General features: G+C 46.3%; 1 protein-coding gene across 3 annotated transcripts in view; it reads right to left on the reverse strand.

Annotated features, from left to right (window-relative positions):
* Positions 1–23,113, reverse strand: part of YDJC (YdjC chitooligosaccharide deacetylase homolog) — a 149,648-nt gene that overhangs the window by 52,093 nt on the left and 74,442 nt on the right. For all 3 annotated transcript variants that reach the window (XM_078667873.1, XM_078667874.1, XM_078667875.1), the window contains exon 3: positions 12,193–12,352. In XM_078667873.1, coding sequence (XP_078523999.1) covers positions 12,193–12,352 — 160 coding nt within the window. The remainder of the gene's footprint in view (positions 1–12,192; positions 12,353–23,113) is intronic.

Here is a 23,113-nt window from a genome sequence, read left to right on the forward strand (position 1 = left end):
TTCTAAACACCAAATGCACACACGCACGCTACCAACCTTCTCTGCCGGTTTCCGTCCCCTTGCCGCACTCAAGAAGAGCTTATCTGTGGAGTTCTTTAAAAAAGACAAGAAAAGTCCACTTGCCGCCTTAGGAGCTCCTCTCTCCACCGGAATCCTCTTCAACCAGAGAGCGCCGGTCACTCTTGCGGAGCCCCCCCCCCCCCAGACCGCGATACAAGCAGCACCTCTCTATGTCCGCTACCTTATCGACAAACCACCAGCTGCCTTTTTCTCATGTAGCCAGGACTGATAAGGATTCACACCCGGGGCTTGCAGGCTGTCCGACGTCAATGTCTGACCCGAGAGTCCCGCTTCCTCCTGCCTGCCTGTAACTTAATTTATATGCTGCGTGGTGACTGGACCAGCCAATCCTGGCGCCAGGGGGGCACATGTGCTGCTCGCCCTGTCGCCCCTGAAATCCCGGGCTGTGGCAGGCGAACAAGTACCCATGGGTCCCGCTGGGGAACTTACAGTGCGCATGCTTGAGATAGTTGCCAACTATCTCAAGCATGCGCAGCGCACAGTGCACTGTAAGTTCCCCAGCGGGACCCAGGGGTACTGCGCACTACGGTGAGTGTCACTCAAGCTGCAGGCCACCCCCCCTGCACAATTCCCGGCGGTGGGCAGAGGCTGATTGTTTGATTAATGTATTTAGGATTGCGGCCGGCGGCCGCGATGCGGGTCCATTGTGGCTGGTAGGGCTACGCCCCTACGCCCCAATGGACGCACCGCTGCTGCAAGAGGGGTTCAAGGGCTAGGAGGAACAGCGCAGGAGAGAGGGGTCATCCTTGTCTAGTGCCTTGATATAACCGAAATGAGTCTGAGAGAGTGCCATTAATGGCAATTCTAGCAGACGGGGATGAGTAGAGGGCCATCACCATATTGATGTAGGAGGGTCCTAAGTTAAAGGTGCGCATACAGTGCTGAAGAAAGGTCCAGGATACTTTATCAAACGCTTTTTCAGCGTCCAGAGTTATGGCAACCATTTGCGCAGGAGACACTTTGGCTTTCTTTAGTATGTGGCATAATAGTCTGGTATTATCGCTCGATAGACGATGTTTTAGGAAACCCACTTGCGAGGTACTAATCAGTTTAGGGAGCATGGTATGGAGTCTAACCGCCAGGATTTTTGCATACATTTTGCAGTCCAAATTTATTAGCGAGATGGGACGATAATTTTTAGTTAAAAGGGGGTCTTTGCCGTCTTTTGGGATAACAATTATGGTAGCTTCGCTCATTGTATTCGAGACGCTGCCAGTGGAGGCAATCGAATTAAAGAGTTTCAGGAAGATGGGGGCAAGCTGTCGAAGGACTTGTAAAAGGCTACAGAAAACCCATCTGGGCCCGGGGCTTTATTACTTTTAAGGGAATTGATGGAGGACAAGATTTCTGTGTCCTTAATGGGGGAGCCTATGAGGGCGCGGTCCTCCTCTGAGAGTTTAGGGAGTTTCAGGGATTCAAGGTATTTAGTACAAGCAGCCGAATCAAGGGTCGTTTCATTTTTGTAGAGGTCCTCATAAAAGGATTTGAAGGTGTCCACAATCTTCGCCTGTTTCGTGTGTATTTTATTTGCGGAGTCTTTGATCAAGGCTATAGTGAGCAACCTCTGTTTGTGCTTGAGGTATGATGCAAGAAGCTTCCCAGCCCTGTTCCCATCACATAACTTTAGGGCTTTGATTCTATTAATCCAAACCCCAGCCTGTTTGCTGGCGATTGTGTTATATTCGTATTTTCTCTTGGTCAAGAGTTCAAGGGCGGAGGCTGGGTGGCTTCTAGGGTCTTGATGTCTTTTTAAAGCCTTTCTAGGTCTTGGTTCAACATCTTATTAGTTCTGGCTCTGATGCGAATAATAACTCCCTGTAGTGTGGCTTTAAGAGCGTCCCAGACAGTGGGAGGAGCTATGTCAGGGGAGTCATTCATCGAGATATATTCCGTTATGGCGTCTACTATTTGTTGTTTGTTCGTAGGATCTGACAGGGTCTCTTCATTGAACCTCCAACGCTTTGGTGGTATGATCGATCGAGAGCCAGCAAGCTTGGTGCTAATATATGAGTGATCGGAGATTACGTTTGGGGCAATGTCTGTTTCCTCGATGAGGGGGGTGAAGGGACTCGAAATAAGGATAAAATCAATTCTGGAGTATGAGTTGTGTGGGGCTGAGTAAAAGGTATAATCTCTACCATCGGGATTTTGTAGTCGCCAGGAGTCTTTTAATAGGAATCGGTTACATAGACGCGTAAGCGCCTCTTGTGAGCGGGAAGGATGGAAGAAGAATTTAGATTGCCGATCGAGTACAGGGTCTAATGGGAGGTTGAAGTCACCACCCACCACTAAAAGTTCATCTTGTGGGATATTCTCTATGGCCCGGGAGACTGAGTCTCAGAAATCCGGAGTGTCCGAGTTGGGGCCATATAGGTTTACAACGTGGATGGGGTTATCATCCCTTATCAGATGTGTGATTAGCACTCTGCCCTCCGAGTCGTGTATGTGTGAGACAACAGAGTTTTTTGCAATCCGTGTGATCACTCCACTTTTCTTGTGGTCAGCAGGGGAGCAGAGTGTGTGTGAGATCCAATTGAGGTTAATAAACTGTGTGTCTTCTTCTGAGAGTTTAGTTTCTTGCAATAAGATGATATCTCCTTTCGATTTAGAGAGATATTCAAAGATTTCCGTCTTTTCACCGGGTGGTTAAGACCCTTGACATTCAAGGATCCTATGTTCAGGTTTTCCGATAATGATTTAGTGTCAGTCATCGGACAATGGTGGTGTCGCTAAATGGAACAACTGCGGAGTGTTGTGAGTTGCAGAACATACTAGGATCGTTGATGGGGTTCTGGCAGCAATTCTAAACCAGGGCCCCTGAGTAAAGTATGAAATGTGTGACACTGCTTGAGCGTTGGTTACTACAGCTGGGAAAAAATATGAAGCAAACCAAAAAAGAAGAACATATACTGTGAAAAACAACTCCTTTTTTATCCCCTCCCCATCCCCCCCACTTCCTTTCCATCCCTGTCCCTCTAACCCCCTCCCCCATCCACCCTCCCTCCCCAACGAACGTACTTAGGGTGTACGACGGCAGTACCGCCACTGTGCAGAACAGGGTTGAAAGTCAAACGACAACAACTATCAGGCTGAACAAGATTAGGCAGTTTAAAACATGGTTAAACTAGGACAGGGCCTATGCACAAGGTTTCTAAACATGAGAACTTGAAATGTTAGAAGAAGCGTTGGGTCAAGCACGTTTCTTCAGACAGGACAAAGGGTCAATCAGAACCAGGTTAAACATTAAGGCCCATCCAAAGGAGGTCTTAATTAAGAGATCGGATTTTGAGAACGTTAAGACCACAGCGATAAAACCAAGAGCTGCTATATGTATAACATGTAAACATTGGGACTGGTAGACCTGCCACCGTTAACACTTTAGGTAGGTGGCTATGCTCCCAGAGCAACAGTGGTCCAGATATTAGTTAACTTAGTCAGTATGGTCATAGTAGTGGCCTGGGAACAGTCTAGGACCTCTAAGTCCGGCAGAAGTAAGACAGTTTCGAACTTGATAGAGACAGATCATGCTAGTAAGCAGTGAGACGGCCGTATTTACTCACGACACTGGTGGGCCATATTAGAAGACATACTCGGGCATCGTTCATCCATACAGGGAAAGTCTGCCAGGAATTGAGCAGATCGGGCAGCCAGAGCCACCCTATCCTCCGTGAGATTTGCTCAAAGAGAGGATCAGGCAGGAGCAGAGTCATGGGATTCGTGGCGAACCGTCTTCTTCTTGTTCGTTGCGCCACTCTACTGATCCATACTCTTGGCCGGGCAGTCCTCCAGATGGCACGCCAAGTCTCTGCGGTCCGTGTAAAGTAAAGTAAAGTCCACATTTGTAAAGCGCACAATCACCCGTAAGGGTCTCTAGGCGCTGGGGGGCCTTCGGGAAGATTAAGCGAGCTATTGCCCAGAGTCACATGGTGCTGGGCTAACCTGCCGCCGGAGCCGGGGATCGAACCGTGGTCCCCAGATTCCAGCGTCAGTCGCCCTGGCCGCGGCGCCACACCTCTTCCACAGTAGAGTAGAAGTGAGGTCTCCCGTTTTCAATGATTTTAAATCTAGATGGGCCTGCAAAGGAAAATGGGATGTTTTTTGCTTTTAGTTTGTCCTGCAGTTGGAGGAACCCTTTTTGTACTTCAACCGTATCCTTGGAGTAATCTTGGGTGAAGATTATGCGTTGGCCTTCCCAGGATATATGGTGGTTCTTCCTTACAAATTGAAGGATGGCCTCCACGTGTTGGTATCTGAGTGGTTTGCATATCAGAGGACGTGGCCCCTTCCTTTTTTTGTCAATGAAGGTGGGAATTCTGTGCGCTCTGTCCAATTCAAAGCCATGTTGGAAATCGATCTTAGTTACCATAGGGATCCATGATTCCAAGAATGATACGCACGATTCTGCGTCCTTTTCAGAGTTCTCTTGAACGCCAAAGATGCGGATGTTCCCCCTTCTGTTACGGTCCTCCAAATCGGCGTTTTGTCGTCTAAGGTCGTCGGTGGTGCTTTCAAGATGCTTTATTATTTTCACTGATTCAAGGGACATGTCCTCCACCTCACTTAGGCGTTGTTCCGCTTCGCCCAAATTTTTATTCATAGTGCTCATATCCTCTCTAATTGCCGTGAGCTCGAGCTGCATGGAGTCCGTGTTACCTTTGGTGGATTTAGCCGGGTCATGGACTTCAGCCAATTTTTTAAGTATCATATCCATGGTGGCTGCTATGTCCGCCCTGGCTTTAATGGGAGAGTCCGAAATCACTGGATCCGGGCTTACCTTTTTGTTATTGCCTCTGCCCTCTCTTTCTGCCATTGCGGGACAGGTCACCAGTGCTTGTTATAGAGTTGATGGGAGGAGCGGCGCTTGGTGCGCGGCTGATGTCGGTCGCTTACTGTAAAACACTTGCCACTGCGTTGAACGTTCGTTACAGGCGTTAGTTGTTGAGATTAGAGCGAGTGTAGGTGAAAAGCTGGCTGGTGAGAGGCGAGCTCAGGTCTTAAACGGGCGACCAGCGCCTCTGTGTAGCAGGTGCCGGACTAAGGTGTAAGCCGGTGTTGCGCAGATTAATAATTGTTATTGCGACTCAGACAGTGACCCGCTCAAATGGCTCTGTGCGCTGTATCAGGCTCGAGGGGTGTAGTCGAGAAGTAATTCCTGGATAGCGCATGGCAGAAGAGGAGGGTTAAAACTTGCCACACCAGGGATAGGGACCTAGACGCACATTGCACATTGTAGAGACTTCAAAAGTGCACCGTAGAGGAGTTAAGTCTAGAATCACAATCACAAACGGCTGCGATGGGTACCTATCAGCCTGCATACATGTGCCTTCTTGCCCTTGCTGTGACTGCGTTGGTACGAGTCCAGAACGTAGGATGCTCCTACTGGGTGAATTGGGCTCAGTACCGGCAGGCAGATGGGCGCCAGAGGTTCGCTGGTGAGCTAGGTACAAAAGCTCCGGCAGTGCTGCGGCGCCATGTTAGGAGCTCCGGTGGGCTGGTCAAAACAGGATCAGAGGGAGCAGATGGTCAACCCAGGCGCAAGAGGGTGATTGGCGCTCTTCCCATATGTTGTTATGGTGGGTGCATATAACATTGCATGAGGGCAAGGACCTTCCTGCCTTCTGTTGTTTCATCGCGGGACAGCACTGGCCAGGATGTCCACAGCAGCTGCCATGATGAGGTCGGGCAGAGCAGAGGTTTGAGGGGCAATGTGGCAACACCAAGGGGCACTCACCTTCTGAAAGTGCCTGTACGCATTTCGCAGCCCCAGTTTGCCGAGTCGGGCGGTCTCGGGAGGTTTTTGAAAGGAGCGCTAGGCACAGCCGATTACCGGGCTCAGACGGGTCTGAAACGGAGTCGCGGTGCCATTTTAGATTGACCGCGCCATCTCCGCGGGCTCTGGGGAGAACTTGGATTGTAGGCGATATCGTGCAGCTTCAGCTTCAATCCACCGCTCATTCAGTGCAGCATGAGTAGGTGGGTCGGTATCTGGCGGTCTGGAGACGGTATAATTAGAGTGGTGCCTGATCTGAGGAGAAGTCGCTTCCCTGTACTGCAGAGCGACTCGGTTAGGCAGCCATCGCGACTGCCGTCCAAGCCACGCCCCGTTTTGCCCACTTCTGAGTGCGCAAAGACTGTTTGGTCAGCCCTCTTGGGCCGCCAAACCAGTCATGCACACTCTGCCGTTCTCCATGCAGGTTGCATTGCAGCCTGCATGGAGAACATGTCCACCTCATTATCCCAGGCTGGGCGGCGTCCCAACCAATCACAACGCTGCTTGCAGTGTTGTGATTGGCTATGGGGAGGGAGCCTGGCTGCCTGCTTCCTGTTCCAGAGGCAGGAGAGCAGAAGCCGAGACGACATGAGACCCGGCGGAAAGGTACGTTTAATTGCATTTTTGTTTTTTATTTCCCCGTGATCCTCACTGCCCCGTGCGACACCCCCCGCGAATACCCCTCGCGCCCGCCACCACCCGCGAGCATTGCCGGCCACTACTGCCATAGGCTAGCATTGGCGCTGTGAGCTTTTTTTTTTTAGCTATTTTCATTTCAATCTTTACAAATTTATGTAGCTGGGTCTCCTTATTGGATTTTTGTCATTTGGGTCTTATTTTACTCAATGTTTATCTCTTTACTATAAAACTGGTTGAGGAATTTTGTTTTGTGTGACTTTCTACTTTGTATGTATTGCTTAAATACTTTACACAGTCTTTGATTTAAGCCGGACTCCTAGATGTCACCTCGCCAGGGATCGAGCATAGGTTTATTTTCATTTGCTTAACATCCAGCAGATAGTGGTCTTATCCTTTAAGGTGGATACTTGTCAACTCCCGATAATAATCCACTTTCCTACACTCTTCTTTCAAAGACTTTGTGAAACTCTTGTCAAATCTCCTTGGGGGTATACTCTGTAAAGGTTGTAGTGATTACTACAAGGCCCTGTTGTAATGCCCTAGAAGAGGTGTAGCACTCGAGGCTAACTGCTATATAGCTGCATGAAACACATTTATTTTATTACAACAGTGTGAAGATGATCGCTATAGCCACTTAGTGGCATTGATGATAGTGCAGCTGAAGCACAAAGTTTCATCAGTATTGATAAATTAAGTGAGTAAGGTTGAAGGTCTCCTTTCAAGATAGCTGGATCTTGTTCAGGAGACATTTTTTTCAGCTACGTTAGCACATATTTCTTAGTCACGGCTGGTATGAGAAACACCTCTACAGCCATCTTCAATAATCCTGGAACCATAGGGAGCAGCAGTATTGCAGAAGACCTGGTCTTTAAAGTTCCCTAATTGCCAATATAAATGTCTGTGGGGTCTCCAGTGGGATGTTGAACTTGTCATACCCGCTTTTGAACACCTCATGAATTGTTGTGATATCCACTAAAGACACTCTCAATGCCGAAGTCAGTGGTGAAGTAGGTACATATGAAGTGCAATTGATATCTACAGTAGCATTCATGCCCACATACTCCACAGGAACATTTTTATCTAGTGGATCTGGCAGAATCGGAAATCTCCACGATCCTAGCCTTTTGAATTGTCTCTGGTACAGCAGGATTCGATATCTGAAAGGTTACTGAAGGCAGTGCTTGGTGGAGGGCTAAGCCTTCTCAGTGGGATGCTAACCTGTGCTTTGGCACAACCGTAAGTTATGTCCAAATGGATGTTGCTCTGGAATCTCCAAACTTTGCACTAGTGTTTGTAGAGGGTCATTCGATGTTACTGTTAAATCACTACTGTTGACTTTCTCGGTAGGCACACTGATGGAGAACTGGAAGTCATTGTAGACTCCTCTTCCTCCAAGTCTTTTTGGAGATACTGGTCAACGTCCAATGCCTCGAAGTCAAATTCTGTGATGTTCAATGTGTCGCCATTGAGGTTCAATAATGAATGGTATCTCTTGTTTGAAGATGACCGTTCCGTATGTTTTCACATGATGAACACACGGCAGCAGTAACTTCTATCGACATCAAAGCCGTCAACCCGAAATGGGCAGTCAAGGGCTTTTTGTCTAGCTGAATCTTATTTCCTCTACCCCGGAATTATTTTTTGGGGCGGGGCAGGGGCAGGTTACCAGCTAGTTCCTGGCTACTCTGCTCAGCTTCACCTGCACTTCACAATAACACTGCCTCATCAAGATCTTCCTGCCTTCATGTCAAGTGAATTTACTCTTTCCTTCAATGCTCTTAAATTTACATTCTGCTGAAGACTAAATCACAGCAGACCACACAAAGGCTTCGACAATAATTTACATATATTAGTCTTTCACACACTGGGCCCTTGATAAAAAGAGAAGTGCATGTTTCTGCCTTATATGTGGCAAAATAGTGAATGAAATAAGGTTGACTACTGTCATGAAAGGATTTCAAAACAGTCTTGCACATGAAAGACACAGAGTACAAACAAATGTCCAAGTTTAAACAGTGGAAAAAGTTCAGGGATCCTTATCAGATGCACTAGAAAAAAAATAGAACTGATACAACTGCATCATGGAATATAGAAGCTGCGGGTGCCCCAGAGGAGTAGTGTCAAATTTCAGCTTTCATAACTGCTGAATATCTGGCTACATTTCTATTCAGTACTGCTGTTTTTCCTTCAAATTATAGCAGCATATAGTAGCAAAGTTAACTTTAATTCTATGAAGTTGTTTTTAAATCATTTGGTGATATTCTTGAGAATATTTATTTAAATTGTAGCAGCTAGTATTCAGCTGCACTTAAAAATGTAAATTGTCTACTCTACAAACAACTAATGTTTATAACTACACTAAATAGTGTTTTGGCATTTGAAACTTGGGGACTGGTATTCAAGTGTTTATTGCTGACATGAAGCATTAAACTTCTCGCCCATCCTTTAGAAACAGCCTGCTAGTGATAGATACTGCCATAAAAACCAGTGTCCAAGCATTAACACTTCTAGTGCGGAAGCTTACAGCCAAACTAGACTGTCACCACTTGCCTCTCTGATTGGATGGAAACTGCTGCCGAGCCACATCCTATGGATTAAATGTCATCATTGCTAAACCCACGACCTGTCCGTGCAAAATCCATTCTGAATATAATCATACAAGGACTACTTCAAGAGTTGCTATAGAAGCCTCAGCCCCTGGACTACTGTGTGCATCCACAGGGCAGCGTGAAACCTCTGGCTCTTGGTTTATTGTGTATTACGCACGTGTTCCTATATAGAATGCAATACGATGAAGAATAACGACTTAAAACAGCTACCTTTTTATTACAATAATGACATCTACATAGGGCACCTGTATGGAATCTAATTACAAGGTAAAGGTACCTACTGAAGGCCTTACATTTCTACCCGCATGTAGGATTATCAATGAAGATCGAATGCAGAAGAACAGGTTACAAAGTAATTTGATAACAAAGTTCAAGAGAATAAGGAACTTGGGCATTAAAATACATGCATGATTTTCTTATCTTCCATAGAGAATGCATCACACTTGACAAAGCAAAGAAGAAAATTATGAAACTGTTTTCTATTCGTTAGTTGGGTTAAAGTCCAAGGACTTGAACATTGATATTTATTGATTGAGATACTTTGCTGTTCTAATGAATTTTACCTATCTGACGTACGCGTTGTGGTAATTCTCTTTTAATGTTGCTGTATCAATTTGTTGTGTAATACTGTTTTTTTGCCTTTTATCACCTGGCTGGCCGAATTAAGTATTTCTGAACCGAACTGACTAAGGCACCATTTAAAAAGTAGAAAAAGAAGAAAGAGAAAATTGAGAAAGCTCTGACAAAGACCAGCGAGGCGGCAGCGAAGAGTCTCTACAGCTAAGTGCAGAGACAAATAAACAGTATTTATAATGCCCCAGCTAACATTCAGTAATAAAATGCTGTACATGTAAGAATAGCCTGTTTTTACATAAGGCGTTTGTCATACAGTACTTCTGCAGTCTCTAAGCATGTAATAAGTACTATTATACAATCTATGATACTCACTTTACCAACTTCAGAAACATGTAATGGTGAGTGGGCCTTGCTAGGATTCAGCTGATGGCCTGAAGCTCCAGCATGCTCAGCAGCGGGCCATCCTGTTAGCTTACATGGAACATTAGACTATGAGGGCGTCACATTAAATGTGTGATACAGTACATGAGAGTGCACCTGCAGTGTCAGTCAACAAACATTATTTTAGTAGGTGGTTTAAGAGCTTTCCTAAAAATAAAATGGGACCAGGAAATGCTCACGTTTTCTACGACTGCATTCCGTCATCTAGGAGTGCAGCAACAGAAGTCAGATTCAAAGCTTTTGATTTCGTTGTCCACAGACACTCTTGCAGAAACTATAGTTTGTTTCTTATCATACGACATTAGAGTGGTTATCTTAGAATACTGCTCTATGCGTGATACGCAATATTGTAAACAAGGCTCTAGAGTTAGCCAGCATAAAATGGCTGAAGGGCCACGCGGTTGAGCTTTGTAACAACAAGGATTAGTCTTCGCACTAAGAGAGGGTGTACATTCAGTGAAGCTACTGGGACATTGGTTAGCCCCCCCCATCTCTAGATGTGAGGAGCTACTGGGCTGAAATCGCCTCGTGTAATATCTTCCTAAGTAGATGGAGTCAGCAAAGCGCGGTCTCAGTTTCTGTAACATGAAATTACAAATTAAGATTATCTTCTTGAAAAAAATATATATTTGGCTCTCTACAGTGCTAGGTATGATGCCCAGGGGTTTGAATCAATCTAGCTGGGCTTGCCTTCTCTAAATGTACACAATAAACTCTGTCTTGCTGGAGTTTGATGTGAAAGAGAAGGCTGACATCAAAACTCCCCAGGATGTGGAGGGCGATTTCTGACCTTTTGATAGCCTCCAGAGAGGAGAGCGGGAGCTATAGTCATCTGTCGTCTGCATCCTGGTGGATGTCCCTTGAGATCTAAAGTTTCCATAGCTCAAGAAAGAGGTTGATGATTGTGGGAGATACTGATGATCATAGGGGCATCTATGAGCCAGTGGTGGAGCCGGCATGATTTAATCCACATGAAGAATGCCCTCCACTTCAAGAAGCACCGATAGATAAATCTAGACCCACCTGTGCAGAGAACTCTATAACAGGGTCTTCTAGATGGAGTACAAGGTGGCGAAAGGATGCTGCAGATAATCAAGCTAAAGATCAAATTAGGGTGCTCTTATAAAGACCTAATAAAGGTATAAGTGCCTCTACAAAACACCGCACGGAGACCAGAGACATCAGGTGCGAAGGAAAATGTTTCAACTTCAGCAAAACTAGAATTTAATATCAGAGTATAAATAACGGGTGAGGCCCTCCTGATGAAGTCCGCCCTGGTCTGAAGACCTTGTCTCTAAAAGGATAAAGATCCATCAGTCACATTCCAGAGAACAGTCCCCCAAGTAGCACAAGGTCTGAATCGGAAAATCCCATGACCAGAGGTCCAAGGACTGCAGTCTGCAATCTTGGGCAGATGATAACATTTCACATCTCACAGACAGTGCAGGGGCCCTTTCTCTCAATTTAAGAGAAATACATTCAGCTCCTGGAACAATAATCTTTCTGAATGGAACATAAAAAGGGGTTTTTAAAGTATCTCCCTAAAGCACAACAGACTACTTTCCTGAGGGTGCAGGTGTTTGATCTTGCCTTCTTGAATAACATTATTATGTGCAGCCCTGTTCTGTCAGCACTGGACATATTTGTTGTATTTTTTTTACTGGCTGCTTTTTAATGGCGAACTTTCTTTAACATAAGAAAAATGAAAGGCTGAGGCAACATGCCAGGATTCAAACCTGTAGGTTGCAGACAGATCTATGCAGCAGGGACAGTTACCTGCCAATCTATTTTACTATCCTTTACTCAATAAATAAAAAGATATGCCACCCTACCTCCTGTGTTTTAAAACACAAATGCTGTGCAATATATCTCTTTTGGAAAGAGCAGAATAGCTGACCTGTTTGTGACCTGACATCTAATGATCACTTGGCCTTCCTGACTACTGGTTGTGGAGTTTGCCAGGAGAATGTCACCAACAAAATACGTAAATGAGGTCCTGGGACTTTCTGCCAGACACGGTAATATATTTAGGTTTTGGAACTTGCACGAATAGGACTTCCATGATTTATGTCTTACCTCCGACATCTCGAGAAGCCCCTCCGCCAAAGCTTTCCTGATGCCCATTTTGCCATGGAAGAACCCGTCTTCGTTTAACAGGGAGGAGCTCTTCCGAAGAGCCTCGCACACAGGGGATCCTTCCGACAGGTTGGCATGGAGCCCAATTGGGATATTATGTCTGCAATAAAAAAATAAAAACGTTCAGACAGATTTTGAGACTGAAAAATGTTTTTCTATCTGCTACAGTACAGGATTCTACTTCTCTTCAATGATGCGCAGCGCTCTGGCACCTAGGTAAAGGTGAAACTTTCAAATCACAGCACTTCCACAAAAGGAGCTAACTTCCACATGAAGACCCTGGTAAAACTGAAACCCTTTCCGCCAGCCTACGATTTAAAACAAGCAGTTCAAGCCCTAATAATCCCTAGAGTGGAATATGGGTGGTAACCTTATGCGGCCTCCTATGGTCATCGACAGCCCGGCTAAGAGGCGCTATCAACTCAGGTGCGATACTCATCACGGGCTCAAAGAGAACGTCTCACATCTCCCCAGACCTTAGAGCCCTCAACTGGCTACCGTTTGAAGCTAGATTTCATCTGAAAATCGCTTGTATGACGCACAAGGCCCTACACCACAATTCCCCGCACTACCTAGTGCAGAAACTGGTGCTCTCTTCAGGCACGAGAGCCTCCAGGAGTGCCAAGACTCTTCTACTGAAACCACAACGATTTGCCAAGAAAAAAAAAAACTATAACTGATCCTTCTCTGGTATGGCTCCCAGGATCTGGAACGCTCTGCTCATTGAAACAAGATTGAGTCCTTCCACGGCCTCCTTCAAAAAAAGAAGTGAAAGCGCTCCTCATGGCTAATTTCACGTGAATTTACTGACTTATTACTGTATTTTATTACTAGTTCTGTTTTAGTGCTACATACTGGTTTTTTCGCTAGTTTTTACATTTCTGTGTATTGTATATCTGATTCACTTATAACTTTGTTTGCGAAGTCTACTCTTGTTTTCTACATCGGACGTGTAAAGTGCTCTGATACCCGCAAGGGTCTTGTACGCGCTATATAAAACCTTCAAATAAATAAATAAATAGATGGGGGGGCGACTTCTGCACCACTAAACAATGCTGCTTGGAGGGACCAAATCTTATTAAAGTAAAATACACTTCAGAAAAAAAACTCAAATTACTTCTCAACAAATACCTGAACCCACTTGACTACTTCTACTTGCCTTGATGCATTTCCCCCTAACCACCAAAGAGCCTGATCATCATTACCTCTGGAAACAATTACATCAGTTACTCCTCCTTCCCCTGAAACAACATACGATCGCCAACTATATCGTCCATGTACTCCACCATTTTTTGTATATTACTACCCTGTATGCCTACTATTTTTCTTGTGTATTCCTTATAAATGTTGACCTCTATAAAGCGCTCCGATACCTTCCGGTCAAGTTCGCGCTATATGAAACTCCAAAATAAATAGAATAAAAAAATCCACTTGCCAAGTCCAAAGAATGGACTGCATGCTGGACTGCAAACACAAAGCCCCTTCGTATGGAGAGGGAGTGCCCTGGCAAGGCCCTGCAGCCACGTCCATCCGTCCAAAGGAAACAGCCTGATTTATTAGTTTAGCCCTGGCAATGCTGCAGGGCGCACGCGGAGGTGTAAATACAGTTGCAGGCATAAGTCACAGAGCACATTTGCCTGTCAGCAATGATGCCTGTGTTGAAGGATGCAAGCAGCCGGGGTTAACTCCCCAGCAGAGCCTGTGGCACACGATGCATCCCAGTGGAGGGGACAGAGGAAACACACATCAGGGAGCAGAGGAATGCCCAACACATTCCTCCCAGCTGGCAGCAAGTGCTCCTCAGGCGCTAATGTGCTGGGGGCACCATGCCAAGGAACAGCAGCTTAGCACGCTGGCAGGTTGGAGACTTTTCTGTGCCAGTACTACCAGACGTGGCAGCACATCAGACGGAATAAAAACATGGTACATATTGTTATTGATTTAAACATGCTTTCTAACCACAGCAAGGTGAGAGCAAGGTGGGGTGGGGGCAACAAACAGGGGATTGTACATAAAAAAGGTAGGAGCTCACATAAAAGGTGGAGTAGCAGCTAGGTAGTGAGGAGGCAGCTCACTTTAAGGTTTAGTAGCCGGTGGAAGGGAGGGCGGCAGCTCACCAAAAGGAGGGAGGGGACATCTTACGATAACGCGAGGTAGCAGGCGGGTGGCGAGTAGACATCTCACCATAATGTGTAGTAGCAGGTGGGAGGGAGGAGAGCAGATGGGTAGTGGGGGGAGGAGGCACCCCAGCATAAGGTACAGCAGAAGATGAGGGGGGCAGCTCCCCGCAAGGTAAAGTAGCAGGTGGGAAGGATGGGACCGCTCACCTTAAGGTACAGAAGTAGGTGACGAAGACAGCTCACAGCGGCAAAAATGAACCACTTGGCGCCTTCTTATGGTCAGCTGTTTACCACAGTCTCCAATTCCTTTAAGGTGACTTATTTAACATTGTGATTCATTTATATTGCATCTTGCTTCCAATAGCATGTGCCTGAAGCACTGTCAGCGACCCTTCGGCAGTGTGAAGGTGCACACAAGTGTGGATGAGGAAGGTGCGATTGCTGCAACATACATGTGCGGAAACATGGAGATGTTCTAATGCTGCTGAGGGGATATAGTAAGTTCAATGGTGAGAGGCTCGACAAGATGTTCCACTGTGAACGGGGTGGGGGTCGTGATGTGTATGTGAAGACTGAAGCGACTGATGATCAAACGTTCTCCAATCCTGGTGCTGTGAGCAGTAGCTGTTGCTAAATATTTGTCAAGACTTTGTGTGAGCAGGGAGTATGTGCCAGTTTTGTGGTCTGGACTGAAAAGTTAGGCCTCGACATTCCCCGCCCAAATTAACCTGAGAAATTGCACATCTGGGTTTGAGCCTGAGGTGCATCATTAAATGGAGACTTCACCTGTGTGGCTATGTGCACATTCCTCTGAATAAATGTTCCCTATAGGGCACAATGAAAAACGCAGAGGTCCTGGAAGGAAATCCTCCTTTCATCTGGAAGCTAAGGTAGAGAGCTTAGGGCGGAGGTGACCTAGACTTGTGGTTGTAAAGTAGGATGCATCTTACTACTGTGCTTAGAATCCATGGTTGCCTATGAAGCTAGCATTCTAGATCATCAATGCTGAGGTTCTTTGTGTACTAAAGATTCAAGAGCACAAAAGTGACGAAAGCACAAAAATGGAGAGTCCTGATGTTCTTCAGTCAATGGAAAGAAATCTTAACAATCGTATTGTTCTATAGTCCACGGGTGATGCCAGAGTTCCTGTTCACTCCAACAAATTGTTTTACTGTCAAATGCGTCGAGCACTGGATGCATTGCATGAGCCAGTGATCCACAGGTAAGAATTTGTCTTTCAAGTTAATTTTTACATGCTTTGTGGTCGTCCAGTTGAAGATGGTGGCGAGGCAAGATCTGGGTAAACAGCAGTTCTCATGCAACTTTATGAATGTAGCATAGCTGTAGCAAGTTAGACCAAATGATTTGATGAGGAAGGACAAAAAGATTGGGTAAATGATGAACCTGATCTGAGAAATCGGAGCCCTGCAGCTCACCCCAGTTGACAGAACAAGGGCAGGAGGTGACAGAGGGAGTTGAGATGATCTGTGTGAGGTTCAAGAGGATGAAGGAGATCCAATCTGTCTTCTTAACCCCAGTGTCGTTGAAAACATGAGCAGAGTCCGGTGTTAAACTGTGTCAAAGACTGCGGAGAAGTCAGAAGTATTTGGATAGCAGCCATATATTTGTGCACCTGAGACACGGGGCAACCTTATGTTGGGAGGGAGTATTCAGTCCTAGGATGTGGTGAGAAATCAACCTGGGTACCATTCAGTGTCATCGCAAGGTGAGATGTTCACTTCTACCAGTAAGGCAAACTACTACTCACACATTGCGTTACCCCAAGATGAACTATAATCACGCACTGAATGACAACGAGTGAATGTTTTTGTCTTCCTCCAACTATCCTTTTCCTGCCCGTTAATAAAGCCAAACAAATGAAAACAGTGTGTTTGTGAGGAGCCTGCACCATAGAATGATGGGATGTGGTGGACACTAGTAGCATCCCCCTCATTACTTAAGACTCCAGCTGTCTGGTAGCACTAACCTTGATGGAGACAAAGTAAGTGTCATGATGTTGAAACTCTGGCCCAGCTGCCTTTTTACTTGGGCTGCTTTTGTTAGACTGGCAACAGTGGCTGGTCTCACGGCGCACAGGTAATCCGGCAGCGCCTAGACGCGGCACAGCTGGAGATCAGAATTTGGCTGCTGACAGGCCACAGCTATGAGATAGATTTGCCTAAAACATCAAGGCCTCAGAAGCATACGACCCACAGAAAAGATCTTACTTAACAATATATAGAAAACTGTAAGAATTAAAAGCTGCACTGTGGATATACACCTTACTAAAGTTTAGCTCTGCCGTACTCCGAGTTTTTCCCTTTGGCTCCAACTTATTTAAGATTGTAATCTCAAAAAGCTTGTCTCTATAGGCCTGACATCAATAAAATGCATCAAAAAACTTTACAAGATGTATTAAAAATGCATGGCACAGGTTCCCTTCCATGGATATCTCATTTAGGTAAATGATACAGTTGGGGAGTACTAGACCACAGATAGCTCTTCATGGGCCAAACAATCTGAAGGTTTAATCAAAATGGGCATTGGGAGAAATCCAAATGTGATTTCAGCTCCACCCCTGGTAGGTCATTGGGGCCAAGAGTCTGTGTCATATGAACACCGAAAAATACATTGTATAACAAACTATACTTGGATTGCAGGGAAAACTGAATTTTGTCCCTAAAGTATATAAAGCATAGATGTGAGGTTTTAGTGAAAGATGCATTTACATTGCACGATAGGCCTATTGGAGAAAAAACGTCTAAGACAGAATCTTTTCTTGCTGGACAAAGTAAACCTATGTTTTATATGATGGTGGGCAATTTGTGGATTGAAGCCTGGTTTTTACCAATGTATAGTGTTTTATGAGCTGTAACTGTGTATTTTTGTTTTCAACGTGATGGAAAATAGATGTTTTGAATAAGCCTGATAATATATGGGCCTGTCCTCTTTGCTGTCAATATTCTATAGTATGCTGCTCTTTAGAGCTTTGGTAGTTCTTTAATTAATACATTTACCAACTTGAAATTGTCGATTTATTCAATATTGATTTGCTGTTATGCTGAATCTAGCTTCAACCGAAAGACCTTCTATGGAGCTGAATTGTTCAGCTCCCAGTACCCACGGCGAACTGAGGGTGCTAAAGAGGGGACTATTTCCTTTTCCGTAACATAGCTACACCCATTGAGTTGCCAAGGGGCTCAGGTGTACAATCCATAACTCTGTTTACAAACCATGATACTGACAGCGAAACCTTAGCATTGCAGTCTGCCACAATTAGAGAGCTGGTGAGAAGTGGAGGAAACTTGGATGTATACCTTCACCCTTCTGTGAACATTGAAATATTGATAACCGACACAACTACAGAAGCCAGATTTCATTTATTAAACATTCGAAAAATTGGTCCATGAATCTCGTTCCATCCAACCAGGTCTCCGATATCCTCATATGTCCTTAGGAAAATTTAAAACTGCACTCAGTTACTTGTGGGTTCCTCCTGTATTACTTAAGGCCATTGAACAGTGTACGCAGATTAGCCTCAAGGACACATTATAAACTTTCAACATACTTCCACCTCTGTCTAACATTACCAAATCCACTGGCAGTCAGTTAAGAACAGTGCTCACTATAAGTTATTGATCTGCTGTTCAAAGCCATAAAGGGCTCCATTCCTTACTACCTCTCCTCAAACCTAAATAAATATAGTCCAAACTCACAGCCGGCTCATCCAGTCTCAGTACTTAATTTGAGCCAGTGGTTTCTGGTGCTTGCCACCGGCACTTAATTGTCAACACCAGCATTTATGACAGTCTATCGCATTGTGGCCCTATCTAATTTAGAGATGAGAACAACAGTTATTTATTAATTCAATACACATTGAAATGACTAATATCTGCCTCCCAAGCCATTCTTAAGACGTAGGGTCCTGGAATATTCTGGATTGTCACACCTAGCAGCAGATGAACTCTCTAGATGATTGCTAGGAGCCATAGATACTTTCGCTCCTATTTCAAAACATTATGTAGCAAGGAAAAAACACTCTGCTCCATGGTATTCTGACAGACTCAGAAAGCTGAGACAATCCTGCCGCAAACAGGAAAGGATATGGCGCACAGATCTGGCGCCGGCAGGTAGAGAGCTACATGAACAGAGCTTGAGGGTCTATAAAGCTGCCATTATTGAAGAAAAAAAGACTGCACTATTCTAAGGTTACTGAGTCAACTACATCTTCTAGAGAGCTTTTTAAGGTTATCAACTCTCTCATTTACCCTCCTGTTGCAGATTCATCTGATGTCTCTTAAGAACGCTGACAGAATGACAATTTTTCCACACTAAAATCACAGATATATATTCCACCTATGAGGGCTATAATGCTGGAAAGGCTATATCTGCTCCTCCTAAAATAGACTCTAATGTTTCAATAGCCATGGAAGATGAACCAAAGCTACTCACCTTCCCTTGCATTTCACCTGAAATGACGGATCACCTACTAGACGGGGTTACCTCTGGGTCTCCCTTGGATGCATGCCGCCTAAAGGTTTTAAAACTAGGAAGTGATGTCGTTGTTCCCCATCTCACTTCAGTACATAATATAGCTATTACAGAGGGGAAGTATCCCACCCTTTGGAAAACTGCTGTGGTTAAACCACTTTTAAAAAAGCCGTCTTTGGATCCTATGGAATTAAAAAACTATCGCCCCATTTCTTTGCTACTGGTTCCAGCTAAGATTATGGAAAGATATTTGACCTCTCATCTTAGCGCTTATCTACTGGACCACCAGATGCTTGATGGCTCACAGCACGGCTTTAGAAGGTGGTTTTTGACAACATCCGGGTCCAGGTTGATGCATGATTTTTGGTAACCAACATGACACATGGTCTAATGAATAGTGGCCTGATACTCTGGGCAGCTGCCCATCCCCTACACCCCATGGGAAAAATCTGGGTGTTATAGTGGGCACATCTTTGTCCATGAACCTACAGATTAGCAAAACAGTGTCCACCTGTTTTGGGATAATCAGGTTTATTAGGAGAATTTACCAGTTGCTTTCGTTTGCATCACGAAAGCAGGCAGTGATTGCCATGGTAATGTCCAGACTTGATTACTGTAATGCCCTGGTCATGAACAAGGGTTTGGTGCGTCGTTTACAGTTAGTACAGAATGCAGCAGCAAGGCTGGTGATGGATTTGCCAAAGTACCACTCAGTCTCGGCTTCCCTCATTTTGCTGCACTGGCTACCTCTGGATCGCAGAATTCTCTTCAAGACTCATTGCCTGACCCGTAATGCCTATTATGGCTTAGGCCCTGATGCCATTAAAGCGATGTTCCAGAGCTATGTCCCTACCAAGCAGCTTAGGTCTGCTAGCAAGAATCTTCTAGTAGTTCCCAGGTATAAAAAGGTTAGATGGGGAGGCAGGGCCTTCTCCACCGTCGCTGCTAAGCTGTGGAACTCTCTCCCTGATAGGTTATCAGGTCTTGTGTCACATTCTCTTTTATTGCAGGGCCTTGAAAACCTGGCTCTTAACACAAACTTTGGTATGAGCATCCTATTCGGCTGTGCGTTAGTCCTTTGTAGCGCCTTGATGCCCCTGGGCTAAGTTTAGCGCTTTATAAGTTTAATATTCATTCATATTCATTCACCTGTAGGAGTGTGATGCTAAATAGTAGTGTTGTACTCTCACTGGCAGGGTCAATGGGTGGTACAATCTGCAGTGGCCTCCTGATAAGGGCCCTGCTATTGATATTTTTGGGAGAATTTAGCACTAGCCAGCCTTAATCCCTGTTTGCCTTCCAAACCTCCAGGTGCACAGGAACTCTCCCCCTGAGGAAATACCTTTGTCTCTGCTCACCTCCTTCAAGAATGCTCAAGGATCATCTCATACAAGGAGACTCCAAACCGATGACCACACTTGCACTAAATCAGGCATCAATGTAAATTTTTAAATATGAAGATATTTCAGAATCCTTTATACAGGAATTTCACAAACTATTATAAAACCTCATGATCCCAACTGACACCTGTTTTAAAACAATGACATTATTTTGCTCCTACAATAATTAAAATACGGCACGCGCTTCCATACTTGCTGCTAAAAGATAAGAGCTTAACGACTCAGCCTCGCTTAAGGTGGGGCTAATTCCAGTCGGTAGTGGCATCTTAAGGTGATTTACCACGATCTTCCATTCCCACTATGAGTCAAGTTCTCGCCATCAATGACCCACTTTAAAACTAAGCACTATCCAAAATATTTTTCCTTTTTTTAAGGACGTTGTTGTCAGATCCATTACACGCTGAAGTTATCCCTCGCTATATCACGTTAACGGGACTCTTTCTACACTTTGTACTCCGGCTCAATATGTGCTTTATCTACACTTGTCACAAAAACAACTGTGTGCTTGTTATCTCCTTCTTCTGTTCTATAAGAAGAGTTTTCCCCCACTTGGTGCATCTTACGGTGAGCCCTTACCTACTAGCTGCTGCACATCAAGTTGAGCTCCTCCCACTTACTTTTTGTGGTTAAGATGAGCTTTTTGTGCATTACCATGTCAAGATTCACTCATATTTTTTACCTTGGCACACTGCAGGTGCGATGTGAATCCTTCAATCTTCCACTCAACTACTCCTCCTAACACCCACACATGACTGAATAACGAAGAGGGGGCGTGGCTTGGAAGCCGATGTAGCTGGGGGTGTGAGCGCCGAGCTCTGCTTCCAACCCCGTATAATCCCAGACTGTCCGTGATCACTGAGAGGTGGCGGGGGGGGGTGCGGACCTACCCTTGCTCATAATTGCCGACAATCGACCCGTGTGTTGCGGGATTTCAGCAGGATCCGCCTCCGGACCACGAGCGGGGATGGAAGCTAAAATGGCGGCGGCCCCGCTAGAGGACAAATAACATTGCTGCGGGGCCGTGCGGAGCTGTCTACCGGAGGCACGCAGCGCAGCTCAGCACTTTGACGTAACAAAGGCTGGCAGGGAGACTGCTTGCTGTGGAGCTCGGGAAACCTAAGGCCTGAAAGCCGCGAAGCCCCGCGTGTGGGCGGATCGCTGCCGGCCGTGAGCGACCGGAGAGAGCGCGGTGCCTCAGCTCTCGGCCTTCAAGGGGGCGCCTTCGGAAGGAGGACAGGCTGCTGGCCGAACTACTGAGTGTGGCGCCTGGATGCAATGCGGCCAGATTGTAATGGCTTTGCCCCGCTGGGCTTTATACTCTGAGGCCGGGCCAGTAAGGCGGCAAGAGTGGAGATCCTGAGCTGGTGAGACGGGCGTGGCAGGCGTAGGCCGCAGACAGCGGCGAACGAGCGAAGGAGGTGCGAGGACTGCGAGGCCCCATAGCACGGCAAGGAGCGGCTGACGAGGGCTGAGTGGCGGACCGGAGGTGATCTCGCTCCTGCCGCGGTGAGTGGGGGGCAGCCTGTTCAGCGGCCCCGGGTCGCGGAGGCGGCTGTGGGGGACAGCTGCAGCCTGCAAGCTGTGGTAGGAGCGAGGGGGAAGGAGCTGGCGGCTGGAGGAATTCCCACTAGTGGGGAACAGCGGCCCCGAGCGGCAGGTTGGAGGGGGACTACCCCCTGCAGGGGAGGAGTTCGTGACTTGCCACGGCCGCTCTCTTGAGGTGGAAGTGGAGGGCAGAAGGGAAGCCCAGCCCGGGAATAGCGAGGGCACGGGCAGAGCACAGGAGCTGTGTTGGGCAGACCGGCCCAGCTGAAGCTTCTGGCTGTTGAACTGAAAAGATGACAGACACAGTGATGCCATCGGCAGAGGTGGCACGGGACAGAGGGAGTACTGCATTAAAGGGCAGGCATTGCGGAGTGAGTTGAGAGGAGTATTGAGGTCAACAAGGAAGGAAACAATAGATGCCCTACGGTGCGGGAACTGCTGGCTTTATTGTTGAGCCATCTGTGACGGCGAGGAGAGTTCTTGCCCGAGGAACAGGATCTCCGCCCTGGCTTGTGAGGATTTGGGCCACTGATATTATATCTAGGGATCGGGACACTGAGGCGAACACATTCAAGTGGCCTAGAATATGGGGAAACCAAGGGGGAAGCCAGGAGTGGGAAACCAACCACCGATGGAGAGTCAAGGTCTCAAACTGACTCGGAAGAGGCGGGCGCTTCTCAAATCAGATACTTGCCGCGATCGCAGACTCACGCACGGCCCTGCAACAGGACATTGCGCAGGTGGCGACGGGGCCAGGACTCCTGCGAGTTGACCACTCTAAGCTGGTTGACGGGGTGAAACAAGCAGAGGATACATTGCTGGAGGTGGCACCGGCCCATAAGGAGTTAGGTAGTAAAATAGCGGACGCGCTGGAGCGCATACAGGCTTTGGAAAAAAGGGCAAAGGACGCCGAAAGCCGGAATAGGAGGAGCAACATCCGAGTAGGAAGTCTGCCGGAAAAAGTGGAAGGGACGGACATGGTGAGATATCTGGAAGAATGGCTGCGCACGGTGGTGTGCGGCAGAGGGGGTTTCACCCTTCTACACGCTGGAACGGGCACACTAAGCCCCCGCTGCCTGGGCGTCCCCCTCACCCGGTAGTAGCTAAGTTGCTGCATTTTAGGGACAGGGACCTCTTGCTTCAGAAAGCTAAGACAGATGGGCCATATCAAGTTGACAACAGTAAAGTGACAATATTCCTGGGTTATACTTGGGAGATCCAGCGCAGTCGTGCCTCCTTCCTGACAATTAAAAGAGAACTGAAATCGGAAGGTATTCAGTATGCATTGTTATTTCCGGCAAAGTT

The sequence above is a fragment of the Lissotriton helveticus genome, chromosome 11 (genome assembly GCF_964261635.1).
Source record: "Lissotriton helveticus chromosome 11, aLisHel1.1, whole genome shotgun sequence".
Classification (NCBI taxonomy): Eukaryota; Metazoa; Chordata; class Amphibia; order Caudata; family Salamandridae; genus Lissotriton; species Lissotriton helveticus.